This window comes from Trifolium pratense, linkage group LG4 (assembly GCF_020283565.1).
Source record: "Trifolium pratense cultivar HEN17-A07 linkage group LG4, ARS_RC_1.1, whole genome shotgun sequence".
Taxonomy (NCBI): Eukaryota; Viridiplantae; Streptophyta; class Magnoliopsida; order Fabales; family Fabaceae; genus Trifolium; species Trifolium pratense.
The window spans coordinates 59,616,009-59,631,094 of NC_060062.1; the positions used below are offsets into that span (position 1 = coordinate 59,616,009).

Sequence of the window (15,086 nt, forward strand, 5' to 3'; positions counted from 1 at the left end):
CATAAACGAATAATCTCAAATCACGGAAACTAACCCAAGAATTTGTCGTATGAGCAACTATATTCATTTGTCTTCTAACAAACTTCGCTTCAAAGTTTACACACGATAACATAATCTGGATAATATCAACAACAATTAAACAAAATTTCGAGTGACCACTATGTTGTGGAAAAATCCAATTTGATGTTTTAATGATAACAAACATCTTAATTATATTTTAAATGTATTTTTGATCTAATTGTTATCTAACAAGTGCTCTTGAGTGTTTTAATTAGCCAATTTTTAAAAGGCGGATTTTTTAAAGGTTCGCAATTCAAATCCATCTTTTTTGTGAAAAACTTTGCAAATTCACACCACGTCTAGTTTGAATAACTGCAGTCAATACATGTGAGTCATTTTCAAATTGAACCATATCTGAACCTCTATGATTGACTTCCCCCATGTCTCGCCTTCCACCGTTGAGAGGGAGGCATGTTGTCTCTGCGTGAAACCAACCATAAAATTAACAACATGATCCCGAAAACAGGCTCTCAACGTTGTTACCCTGGCTTCAACAAAAAAAAGCAGCATCAACATTACATTTTATCTAACCAATGCAAGGTTTTTCCCATCTATCAGTATTAGGAAGCGCAAAAATATAGTTTTCATCATTCTTCAGATGATGAACAACAAACCAATCATTCTATGCGTCGTATGCAATTCGGCCGACTTGGTTCGGTGATGCCAAATGCTCCAAAAAAAAGTTGCAATTCTACCCATAGTGGCTCGGTCTTCATTTTGGCACATCGCAAACACTCTATCCTCGGTAAGACCTTGTTGATGTGCATTATTATCCAGGACAGATAGCAGGCCAACAGTCTGCCAGCATTCTCGAGTTTCAGTACAGTTGAAAAAGATGTGTAGGTCATCCTCAATAATGTTCTCAGATATATGGCAGTGTACACCACAATCCACACTATGTTGATATAATTGAACTCATGACGGGAGACAATCCCGACATAAATGCCAAAGTACATGTCGACCTTTGTGGGGTCCTTTAAGCATTCCAAATATCATTTCGATTACCATTCACATAGAATTTATGATTAAGCAAAATATGACGCATAACTAAATTGTAGTCGAATTTAACGGAGTAGAAACCATTTTTTCTTCATTCCAAATTAGTTTGTCTTCATGAACTGACGCGATGCGAGGTGTGTTAATAATTAAGTTTGTCATTGGACATGAAAATAGGGTCCAAATTTTAGAAATATCTCAAGCCTTATAATTATCTAATAACTAGTCGTTAACAAACAAATGGTGCACACCTTCCTCATGTGGAGAAGGAACCCAACGTTCATCACTACCACACAACCACATGTCTTTCATGATATTGATTTTATCACCACCACCTATATTGCACCTACATTCAATCAACAAAATTTGACGAGTTTTTCAAATACTACGCCAAGCAAAACTCGGGTTATAACCCAAAGATGCTTCAAATAAAAAAAGATTGTAGGAAATACCTTATTTTAATTACTTTGACAACCAATGAGTCCAAATTTTGAACAATGTTCCATGCTTGTTTCTCCCAAACTAGCCATTGTATATGCCTCTCCCGTTATTACTCCCTCCACCCCAACATGATGCATTTAACAGTTTTTTCAATATCTCCAATAAAAGATGAGGGAATATAAACATACTCATGACATACGAAGGAATTGCCTGAAGTACTAATTTGATCATTACCTCTTTATCGGCTTTTGACAACGCTCGCCCTCGCGAAGAGTTTATCCTCTTCTATGTACGATCTTTGATATAAGAAAAAGTGGTTTTCTTGCTCCTATCTATCGTAGACGGCAAACCACGATAAGTAAATATGTCAAACTCCAAGAACAGGCAATTCTTTTTTAAATTGTGATTTTTAACCTACAATATAAGAGACTTAAAAGTCACATTTACTCTTTAAATTTATAATTGTGGTAGTACATCACCAATCATTCTTTAGACAAAACTTCATCATTTTAAGAGTTGAAAATTTAAATTGAAATCAAAATTACACCAAATATGATAATTGAAGACAAACAATTTTGAATTTAAAATAAAACGCGATTATGTTTTCATGAGTCTAATATAACTTGTTGGCGACAAGTTAAGTTGTGGAATGCGTTGCAAAATTTAATGGAAAATGCTGAAGGTTTTAATGATGATTTCAAACGTATCTGGCACAATTTCACCACTCAACAATTGATTTCTTTTGCTATGACATATTGGAGTTTTTGGCGCAAAAGAAACTTGCAATTATGGGTGTAGAAAACCGAGAGCATGACACAGGTAATTGGCTGCGCCATTGGTACTCTCCAGACTGTTAAGGTACAAAAGCAAGTATTTTTCGTATAACGTATCTGCAGAGACTAGTGTGATATTAATCGCCGTTCAACAATTACTATGATTTTAAGTAAGGGTTTTGAAATACTTTGTAGTTTAAACTTCCGAACATACAATGTGCGATAAAAGATGTCAAAGTTTAGAGAGAAGAAATTGCTGGGATTAGACTTCACCGACTCATTCCTATGTATTAACTCAATCAGTTATGCATATTTTAGCAATCTACCAATATTATCACGTATCGCTCGTTGTACGTCTTCGTGTCCAGATAACGTCGAGATATATATATCTATTCTATCTATTAACCTCCGATGTCTCGGATGATCAATCAATACAATAACATTAAGATCCAATACACAAAGTGAATATTAAACCTAAATCTATGTCTAGAATTTAGGGTTTAATAGATATTATCACAGTTCTTTTAGATTCAAAGAGTATATGTCTATAGCAATTCAAATCTCAAGATAGAAACATGAAATTTAAAGATAATATCAATATTGATGGATAACTAAAACATAGATAACATGATCAAGTTGAATACATAGTCACAAAATCAATTAAATCTAATCCCAACAAAAGAGAAATTTAGCTACACATAACCATAACAAGTTTACAAAGATGAGAAGAAGAGAAATGAATGAACATCACTACTTTATTTCTCAAAGTTATGTGAATCCACCCTTAACTCCTATAGAAAACCTTGTACTTCAGTTTCTCTCTGTTCTGTATCCGTAAAAAGTGAGAATTCTCCTATTTTAATTTGACACCAGGTGTTAAACTTTAATTTGACACGTGGTCTAAAACTTTAATTCTCCTATTTTTATTTTGGTAGAACAACAAATCAAATTTATATGCAACCTAAAAATAAGGAATCTCCTAAATAGATACACACATAAGTTAATATAGGAAACTATTATTAGTTTTTGATTAAAAGAAATAGACGGTTGAGATTTGGTGCCAAATTAAAGTTTGACACCTGGTCTGGTGTCAACAGATCCTAACTCTATATATATATATATATATATATATATATATATATATATATATATATATATATATATATATATATATATATATATATATATATATGGGGTTTTCTAACTTAGACCCTAGTTAGGTCTAAGTTAGCAAGGTGCACCTTTTCAATTGGACCAAAATACCCATTCTTTTTAATTAATTAACCAAAATACCCATCAATGGACGCGGATCCAGTGTCGCGCGCGTACCGAAGGACCATGGTTACAGACCGTTGATTTCCATCAGACAGCCAAGATCTGATCTCATCAAGACTGTCTGATCAATCCGACAGCCCAGATCATCCTGATCCATCAGATTCCAGCGCGTGCACCACACTGGATTACACCCTGGAGAGAGAAAAATTTGCTTTTTAAAAGTAGGACACGTGTCACACAATGGTTGGCTGGACGTGATTTTTGTTCATTTAATACTTTGAACTCAATTATTTCGTTGTAAATTAAATTTTTTTTTTTTTTTATACCAAAATTCATAATTTTTTTTTTCTACAAATAGAGACTTGGTTCGTTTGATTTGGACACCGAAAAAAAATGCAATTTTTCACTACCTTAATCTCATTTTTTGTCTACTAAATACGTTAATTGTGTGTTGTAATTTAACACGCACCACTCAACCAACTCACTGAAACCATTATACCAGGAAAATAGTAGATAATATTCTGGAACTTTTGGTATATTTTATGAAATTTTTGGAGACCTGAAACTATTTTTAGTTAATTAAATGAGATAAAACGGTAATTAAAAACTAGTGTTTGCTTCTGAAACCATTTTACTGGTAGAATGGTTACACATAGTTGTATTCTGAAACCATTTTACTGGTAGAATGGTTTCAATGAGTAATTTATTAATTGTGTTTGCTTCTGAAACTATTTATCTGGTACAATGGTTTCAGAGAGTTGTAATCTGAAACCATTTTGCTGGTAGAATGGTTTCAGTAAGTTGATTATTAGTTATTTGCTTCTGAAACCATTTAGCTTGTAGAATGGTTGCACATAGTTGTATTCTGAAACCATTTTACTGGTAGAATGGTTTCAGTGAGTAATTTATTAATTGTGTTTGCTTCTGAAACCATTTATCTGGTACAATGGTTTCAGAGAGTTGTAATCTGAAACCATTTTGCTGGTAGAATGGTTTCAGTGAGTTGATGTAAGGTAGTGAAAAATTGGGTTTTTTTTTCTGTGTCCAAATCAAACGAACCAAGTCTCTATTTGTAGAAAAAAAAAATTATGAATTTTGGTATAAAAAAAAAAAATTAATTTACAACAAAATAATTGAGTTCAAAGTATTAAATGGAAAAAAATCACGCCCAGCCGATCAGACAGCGACATCTGTCCTGCTTTTAAAAAGTAGATTCTTCTCTCTCCAGGGTGTAATCCAGTGTGGTGCACGCGCTGGAATCTGATGAATTCGGATGATCTGGGCTGTCTGATTGATCAGACAGTCTTGATGAGATCAGATCTTGGCTGTCTGATGGAAATCAACGGTTTGTAACCATGGTCCTGCGGTACGCGCGCGACACTGGATCCGCGTCCATTGATGATAATTTGGTTAATTAATTAAAAAGAATGGGTATTTTTGTCCAACTGAAAAGGTGCACCGTGCTAACTTAGACCCAACTGGGTCTAAGTTAGCAGCCCCCTATATATATATATATATATATATATATATATATATATATATATATATATATATATATATATATATATATATATATATATATATATATATATATATATATATATATAGTTAGATTTAGACCACGGTCGGGTCACCTTCAAATGTTTGTTCATTATACGGTAGCAGTGAATAAAAGAGGGTAAAAAAAATAAAAATTGCATAATGATCATTTTAGATGTAGAAATCTCCATCATTGTCCGCAAAAAATGAAGAACTAAAACAAGCTAAACAAAGCTCATAAATAACCATAAAATTCTAGGCTAATGCTACGGTAGACCACCTTCACAAGTGGTCCATCGTGGACAAACGATCTACCGAATATGAATTTTATAAAATTTATTATTGGATTGAAAGTTTATATCGTATAGATCATCCATAAATTTTTTTAATTTTTTTAAAAATCATTTGATGTGTTATTGAGACTTATCAAGATTTATGTTATTTAGTAAACAGTTAATCTTGATTTGTCTCAATAACATATCAAAAAGTTTTCAATTTTTCTAAATTTTTCTATGGATGATCTATATGATCTAAACTTTCAATCCAACGTTAAATTTTATAAAATTCGTATTCGTTATAATGTTATTCGTGACTGATCCACCATTGACCACTTGATAAAGTTATCTATATTAGAATTTACCTAAAATTCTAATGTTCAAATCTCATATTAGCAAGAGGCATTTGCACGATCTGCACACAAATTAATTAGTTTTACATTAAAAAAATTTAATAATTATAAGGTAGCAGTAATTAATTAATTTAACATTCAAAACAAAACAAAAAATCAATAATTAATTTGTAATCGCCCTCGTTTGGTGACCACGCTTCCCTCGTGTTTCATTAATTTTCTCAAAAATATATTGTTTCCTTCTCCCCCACGCTATACTCGCTGCAAATATAATAATCAATTGTTAAACTGCATCCTGTTCACAAAAATGATTGAACCAATTCATTTTTATTTGTTATATATTACATTATATATATATATTCTAAAATTTAATAAAAATTGTAAGCATCTTGCATTTGTTTGTTGATAAAAATAAATGGCAACTCATTAAGAGTGGTAATTCTTGCATGATCACAAAATTTAGACGCAATATTTGGTCACCACATAAACTATATATCATTTAATGATTTTAAAATATATATTGTTTAATTTTTTTTTCTGTTTTTTTTCTTATAAATAGATGAAATAAAAAAATCATCAAAAACTCCAACATATAAATGAATGAGTCGGAATTTCGAACTCCGATCATGACGTTCGACCTACTTTCTTTATTTGTGTGTTCAAATAAAGTGTCTAAACTTCTGGGATCACATAAAAATCACTCCATTAAGAGACTAAAATGAATTGTAAATAAAGTGTTTAAACTTTTAAGAAATTAAAATGAAAATAAATATTACATGTTGCTATATATTTTCAAAATAGCTATACATAAATGACATATAGACGAACAACAATGTATACTTCTAATATTTTTTAAATGCAAAATCAATCATAAAAAATTACTATTTTGGACGGCAGAAGAAAAGTGATTATAGAGTCGCAAAACTCTTTTTGGAGGATTCTTGGAGTGTAGAGTTTATTAGGAAGTAATTCCTTTTCTTCTTCTTTTTTTTTCTCTTTTTGTAACCAAAAAATATATAACTATATTAGTTACTAGTTTATTATTTATGAATAATTTGTCTTGAACAAAAAAACAAAAGAAAAGAGTTGGACAGAGAGAAGCGGTCCCTTATTATAAGTAGCGGCAAAAGAAATGGGTCTTTTCTTCTTCTTCTTCTTCATATCTATATATATATATATATCGGTTGCAGGGTGGGTGCATGCAGGACAGGACATATAGAAGTTGTTAGAAAAGAAGAAGATGTGGAGGCTGAAGATAGCAGAAGGTGGAAATGATCCATACTTATTCAGCACAAACAATTTTGTTGGTAGACAAACATGGGAATATGACCCAGAAGCAGGTACTCAAGAGGAGAGGTCACAAGTTGAACAAGCTCGTCTAAACTTTTACAACAACCGCTTCAAGGTCAAACCTTGCGGTGACCTCCTTTGGCGTTTTCAGGTATATATACTCTAATCCACCACCTTCTCCCAATATACATGATATATATACCATTCTCCAACTCAATCTCTTTCCAATTTTCATCCTTAATATGTTGCCGGCTACGGTACACAGGTACGGGTACAACTTTCTTAAAAAAAACTAATGTATGTATATGGACATAAATTAAAGTATGGGTATGTAGCAATACGAGTACGTACCCGATACTGGTATTCTCCCTCAAACTACATCATAGTTAATTATTGAATCAACCTGAAAAATTATTTATTTATTTATTTTTTTTATTTTTTTTATATAAAAAAGACCGAAAAGATTACTATTACTAATAGTAGTATTTTAGAATTGTCTCGTATACAATGTTACAGATTCAAGCTAACCAACCCCTTACAGTTAATGCCAAATTATTATCATAAGTATATACTAATATATGCCAACAACAACACTACTTACAATTTATTTTTGAAAATACGTACGTCTTAAATAATGATCAACAAATCACTTTCACAACCGTCTTACTTAGCGTATTATGTACCTTTCAAGTTAGCATTTTATGCGGAAAGAACAACTACTACAATCCATGGTCAAAAAAACAACATACTACAATCCAACTATGCGTGCAGATCAATTCCAATACGTGCAAGCACTCAAAATTAAATCACCTATACATCTCCCCACATATATTGATGTCACAACATTCCGGTTTTTTTTACCACATGTATCCAGCCCACTAGGTCGTCTAATTTACTTCGGATTCGATGTGAATTTTGGTATCAACTAGTTTCAATCCACTTCCGATCATAGTTGCGAGGATTGATGTGTGATCCTCTCTACTAAATCTAGTCACAATCACCACTGGAGCACTAACGATTAGTTAACATTCCAATAAATTGATTCATAAAAAATATACTACTAGTAGTAATTACGTTTTTTTTTGTTGATAGACGAAATGACAAAACAATTGAAAACTCACACACACAAAATGGACTGACCGGGGTTCGAAACCCGATCATGACATCTGACACCGACAATTTCGACATTTCTATCGGTTGAGCTAGAATTTATGGATAATCACTACGAATTTAGTTCTATAAAAAAACAAAATCCTGACTTACCAAAAATAACAACTGTTGACTTAATTTTTTATACAAGCAAAGCGTTAACGCAACAAAGAAAAAGTGAAAAACTCTTAAATTAGAAGTTTTCATAATGTTAAAAGTTTGCTACTTCATTACATAATTTTGTTTTAATATACAACAAAGGGCTTTTTATATGCTACAGCTTAAAAATAGTACTATATTAGTAGCAGCATGTACATTTTTTTTTAAAAAAAATTAATATTTGAACAATATTATTTTGTGACAATTTTAGACAACATTTTCTTTCAATTCACTTTGTTTTCCCATGTTCTTCGGCGGAGATTAATCATCTTTAAATGACAGTATAAATTTTGTACATATAACATGATAACAAAAAAAAAATACACACAATGTAAATCAAAATAATCTTTATAAATAAATACATTAATTTATTTTACAATTTCTTGACCCTCGGTGTGATATTAAGTTTCTGGACTATAGGAACGCTAATAATACAGAATTTAGCTGCAAAGTAAATAAACAACAATAGAAAATTGTTTCTCCTATTAGGAATTAAACCCATGTTTATGTGAATGGTTACTTTTAGAGATAAGTTATTGAGCGAAATTATTTTGTTCTAGCACATACATTTTCATGTACATTTTTTTTTTCTAAATAGAGTCCTATTTTTTTTTTAAAAAAGATGAATATTTAGTCCTTTATTTTAAAACTCAATATTTTATTCCCATTTTCTTTTGTTTTAACCGTCTGGTTCTCAAGGAAAAGGAGACCGATAATTCAAAATTCGATCATCATATAAGTAAAGTCCTACCAAGAATTATTTCAAATTTTAGTTTTAGTAATTTTTGTTGATATGACTTATTCATTAATGATGCAGTGGCATTTATGTGACTTTTTTCTTCTTCTTTTGTGACATTAATTTTTTATTATTTTATGTGACATGAATCTTTATTCCGGCCTCATATGCATGGTCACCTCGTTAATGAGTCACATCAATAAAAATAAATAATAAATAAATAATATTATTACTGTAAAAGTCACTTGGTTGGTGGATGGTTTAAGATTCATTAAAAATAGAGAGGCAAGTAAAACTGTAATTAAGTTTAAGATTATCACAAGAGAAAATTTTAGTCTCAGGGATGGTGGATGGTTCAATAAGTTTAAGATTCATTAAAAATACAGAGGCAAGTAAAACGATAAAAGTACCCTCGGTTGGTTTTTATGAATAAATAAATAAATAATAAATAAATAAAAAGGAGAAAAGAAACTGGGCACGTGCAATATTATTACTGCACCGTTTGCACAGTTCGTCGAATTTCACATATGTGGGATTCACACCATATAGCATAACTCATTTTGAAAAGAGGATGTACCTTGTTGATAAATTTAATGCAAAAAATGTTGTTCTTAATTCTTGTATTTTTGCCAATGAAATATTATATTTTAGGACGGAGTACGTAAAACTTCCTTTTTTGTAACATGATAAACCTAAAAATACAATTAAATCTATCTAAATTGTTTATAGATGAGTGAGATGTCTGTTTGGTAATAAAAATAACATGGGTGATATAGCTTATTATATTAGTTATAAGATTGTTTCATAAATGTAGAGGTATTTGGTACGTAACAAGTTTTTTTCATTAGCTTATAATTTTTTTTAGATGCTAGCATTTGAACTCATAATTTTTTACCTTTCATTTCAATTTTAATTTTTTTTTTGGGGTACAAATTTCAATTTTAACTTTATTATTTTAATTTAATTTTTTTAAATAGAACACTAACCACTCACGTAAAATAACCATTCATTTTTTTTTTTTAAAAAAAAAAAACCATTCATTTTTAAATTACAACAACTAAATTTATCAAACACTTTAATTTTATTTTTTTTACACAAGATCAAATTTTAATTTTATTCTATTAATAACTTATTAATGATCATCCAAAAACTAACTTAACCACTATCAATAATGTTTTGAACTATCTATCAATCGTTAGTTGATTCAGTGGTGATTGACGCTGAACTTGGTAGGGATGACTGCGGTTCGATCCCCGCAAGGAGGGGGATGGAACCACTTGATGTCAGAACTGACCCCCGAACCAGATTCAACTAGTGGTGAAAAAAAAAAGTTTTGAACTATCTTATAGTTTAATTTTATTTTAACGCACAGAGTCATGCAAAGGGAGAAAGGGTGGAAACACCTGTCTATGATCGATGCCAGACAGACACCAGTTTAAAACTTCCTTAAAGCCAAGCCAACACTAAACTCTAACAACGAAACAATTTTTTTACAATATTTATAAATAACTAGTAATGGATATTTAAAATTGCAATTTTTTTTTGTTGTTGTTTTCATCAGCATCCGACATACCAAACCTTCTAATCTGGTGCGAAGTCAATTCTGTTAAGTGGTTTCAACCCCTTCCGATCACGGGGATCGAACCGTGGTCCTGCCTCCTAAGTCTAGCGCCAATCAACACTGAAGCGCTGACGATTAGTTAAAAAAACTCAATTTTTAATTTAACACTTTTTAATTTTAGATTTAGATTGTGATTTTTTTTCTTCTTCTCATAATTACTGTATGAATTTTAGCATTTATTATGTTATTTTAATTACTTATCTGTACTACTGTTTTTGGCATTGTAGGTTCTTAGAGAAAATAAGTTCAAGCAAAGAATAGGTGGTGTAAAGATAGAAGATGGAGAAGAGATAACATATGAGAAAGCCACAACCACATTGAGAAGAGGCACACATCACCTAGCTGCATTGCAGACCACTGATGGCCATTGGCCTGCTCAAATTGCAGGTCCTCTTTTTTTCATGCCACCATTGGTCAGTGTACACTACTACTACTTTCTACATACATACATACATACATACATACATACATACATACATACATACATACATACATACATACATACATACATACATACATACATACATACATACATACATACATACATACATACATACATACATACATACATACATACATACATACATACATACATACATACATACATACATACATACATACATACATACATACATACATACATACATACCACTAATAATCAACAAACATTAATTCATTTTCCACATTGCTTGATTTGCAGGTTTTCTGTGTCTACATTACCGGACATCTTGATTCCGTATTCCCACAAGAGCATCGCAAAGAGATTCTTCGTTACATATACTACCACCAGGTCTCTATCATTCTCTTCATTTCAACACACTTTCATTTACCACCTATTTCACCATCAAATTCGAGACTTCGTCATCTTGGTTTCATATTCACTGTGTTGTTTCATTTTGAAGAATGAAGATGGAGGTTGGGGACTTCACATTGAGGGCCACAGCACCATGTTTTGTACTGCACTCAACTATATATGTATGCGAATTCTTGGAGAAGGACCTGACGGAGGTCAAGACAATGCTTGTGCTAGAGCAAGAAAATGGATTCGTGAACACGGTGGTGTAACATATATACCTTCATGGGGAAAAACTTGGCTTTCGGTCCGTACCTTCTTCTTCTTTTTTTTTTTTTTTAATGTAATCTTATAATTAATAAACTAACTGACAGGTATGTGTTTTACTAATTTGAATGTATCATTTATCTATAGATACTTGGTGTATTTGATTGGTTGGGAAGCAATCCAATGCCCCCTGAGTTTTGGATCCTCCCTTCATTTCTTCCTATGCATCCAGGTTTAATTTGATTGACTAATTGATTCTGTTCTGTTAATCTTTTTGGAGCAATGTATATATGTGAAATGTATGTTTAATTATTGAATTGAGAATTTATTCTATCTCATTTTCTCTTTAATTTAATTGCAGCTAAAATGTGGTGTTATTGTCGTTTGGTGTACATGCCTATGTCTTACTTGTACGGGAAGAGGTTTGTGGGTTCAATCACACCGCTCATCTTACAGTTGAGAGAAGAGCTCCATACTCAACCTTATGAAAAAATTAATTGGACGAAATCACGTCACCTGTGCGCAAAGGTGAGAGAGAGCCATTGTCTTTAATTAATGACACTGTGTGAATTATATGTCTTCTTTAACATGATGTTAGGAGGGATAATGATCAACTTTATGTCTCACAGGAAGATCTCTACTATCCCCATCCTTTGATACAAGATCTGATATGGGATAGCTTGTACATATTTACCGAGCCACTTCTGACCCGTTGGCCTTTCAACAAGCTGGTCAGGAAAAAGGCCCTTGATGTTACAATGAAGCATATCCACTACGAGGATGAGAATAGTCGATACCTAACCATTGGGTGTGTGGAAAAGGTAAGTAGCATAGCAATTAAGCATGTTGATTCTTTAGCTATATGCATCGTCTGGAGTGGAATTAGCTGTTTAGTTTCATTCAAATATGCCATTAACATGTATATATTTATCAGGTTTTATGTATGCTTGCTTGTTGGGTGGAAGATCCAAATGGAGATGCTTTCAAGAAGCATCTTGCAAGGGTCCCAGATTACTTGTGGATTTCAGAAGATGGGATGACCATGCAGGTATATATATTAATTCATCGAATTTCAGTACAAATTGATTATTAGCATATTATTATTGTAACTGTTGGAATACATTCGTCTAATAATTTTCCCGTCAATACAATGCAGAGTTTTGGTAGCCAAGAATGGGATGCTGGTTTTGCCGTTCAAGCTTTGCTTGCCACTAACCTAGTTGAGGAAATCGGACCTGCTCTTGCGAAAGGACATGATTTCATCAAGAAGTCTCAGGTATGCTTAATTTTGATGGCAAACATATGACATAAGTAGCAGAATTCTCAATCCTTCAAATTAAGTACAGTAAACTCACAATATGTGTGCTAATATTTATCTTTGCAACGAAACTCTGACACTCTTATTTCACAGGTTACGGACAATCCTTCTGGAGATTTTAAGAGTATGCATCGTCATATTTCTAAAGGCGCGTGGACCTTCTCTGATCAAGACCATGGATGGCAAGTTTCTGATTGCACTGCAGAAGGTTTAAAGGTAACTAACAATATAGGCTATGAACAACTTAATTTGTTAATAAGCTTGCTCAATCACAACAAAATGTATATATGTTAATAAAGGTAAATCTCTCTGGTGTTTCAGTGTTGTCTACTTTTATCAATGTTGCCTCCAGAGATTGTGGGGGAAAAGATGGAACCAGAAAGGTTATATGATTCAGTCAATCTCTTGTTATCGCTTCAGGCAAGTACTGTTAAATTTATTGCCATATACTTTTAATTAATGATTAGTTAATTAATGATCTTTCAACTTGTTACTTGACCTTTGATCAACGGAAACTCAGGGATTGTGCAAATGACTTCAACCACTTATGTTTGATTTATTTGCGCTAACAGATCTACTTATGACTCAAGTTTGTTTTTTAATTATTGCAGAGTAAAAAGGGTGGTTTGTCAGCATGGGAGCCGGCTGGAGCTCAAGAGTGGTTAGAAGTAAGTGTTGTATTAATATGTCCTCATTCACTGATGATATCCATTCATTAGTTAATAAACTAATCACCTTTATTATTTATTTTCAGCTACTCAATCCCACGGAATTTTTTGCGGACATTGTAGTTGAACATGAATATGTTGAGTGCACTGGATCGGCAATTCAAGCTTTAGTTTTGTTCAAGAAGCTATATCCAGGGCATAGGAAGAAAGAGATAGAGAATTTCATTGCCAACGCAGTTCGATTTCTTGAAGATACACAAACAGCTGATGGTTCATGGTATGGAAACTGGGGAGTTTGCTTCACTTATGGTTCTTGGTTCGCTCTTGGTGGTTTGGCAGCTGCTGGAAAGACTTATACCAATTGTGCTGCTATTCGCAAAGCTGTTAAGTTTCTTCTCACAACACAGAGAGAGGATGGTGGGTGGGGGGAGAGCTATCTTTCAAGCCCAAAAAAGGTTCATAATTGACTATTTATTACTAGTTAGTTACCAATCATTCGCCAACTTCAACATGAGTTGACAATAATGATGATGTCTTACTAATTATAATGCAGATATATGTACCTCTCGAAGGAAGTCGGTCAAATGTTGTACATACTGCATGGGCTCTTATGGGTTTAATTCATGCTGGCCAGGTTTGTTTTCAATACTTATGTGTGTGATTATAGATCCACTACATCATGAATTAAAAGTCAATATTTACTTATCACGATAACTGCAAATGAATATTAAATTAAGCATTCGTCTCTTCCTTTTCCAATTGTTATGCACAGGCAGAGAGAGACCCTACTCCTCTTCACCGCGCTGCAAAATTGCTCATTAATTCCCAGTCGGAAGAAGGCGATTGGCCCCAACAGGTTCAACTCAATCCTTTGATATTATATATAGAGTATCCCTCTTGTCATGCTTAGCTCACAATAGCAAAATGGATTATACTTATTTAGTAATGAATGTGGTCTTGAAAGACAAGACATGACTCATTAGCATATCAAACACTACAAAACTTTGTGGCCAGGTGATCTCTTTGGACACTTGGGTAGTGTAGTGATATTTGCCATCTTAACTGTGTCATGGCACACTATGTGGGGAACACAGAAAAATATAATCAAACACATAATTTTAATATCAAAGTAGAATTGCATGCTTGCATTTTCAATCTCATAATATTAATCTTCTGAAGTTTCTATCTCATACAATTATAATTGTTTCTTGTATCATTTATTGCAGGAAATCACAGGAGTATTCATGAAAAATTGTATGCTGCATTACCCAATGTATAGAGATATTTACCCATTGTGGGCTCTAGCTGAGTATCGTAGACGGGTTCCATTGCCTTCCACTGCGGTTTAACTTGAAAAAAAACTGTGAGCACAA

At 32.5% G+C, this 15,086-nt stretch overlaps 1 protein-coding gene across 1 annotated transcript; it reads left to right on the top strand.

Annotated features, from left to right (window-relative positions):
• Positions 1-6,394: 6,394 nt before the first annotated feature.
• LOC123920397 (beta-amyrin synthase) lies at positions 6,395-15,080 on the top strand. Its single transcript, XM_045972659.1, has 16 exons — positions 6,395-7,153; positions 10,895-11,080; positions 11,368-11,457; positions 11,570-11,767; positions 11,875-11,959; positions 12,089-12,255; positions 12,357-12,548; positions 12,662-12,775; positions 12,884-13,003; positions 13,139-13,261; positions 13,367-13,465; positions 13,657-13,713; positions 13,800-14,168; positions 14,267-14,347; positions 14,486-14,569; positions 14,940-15,080. The coding sequence occupies exons 1-16, from the start codon at positions 6,953-6,955 to the stop codon at positions 15,060-15,062; spliced, it is 2,289 nt and encodes a 762-aa protein (XP_045828615.1). The 5' UTR covers positions 6,395-6,952; the 3' UTR covers positions 15,063-15,080.
• Positions 15,081-15,086: the final 6 nt, after the last annotated feature.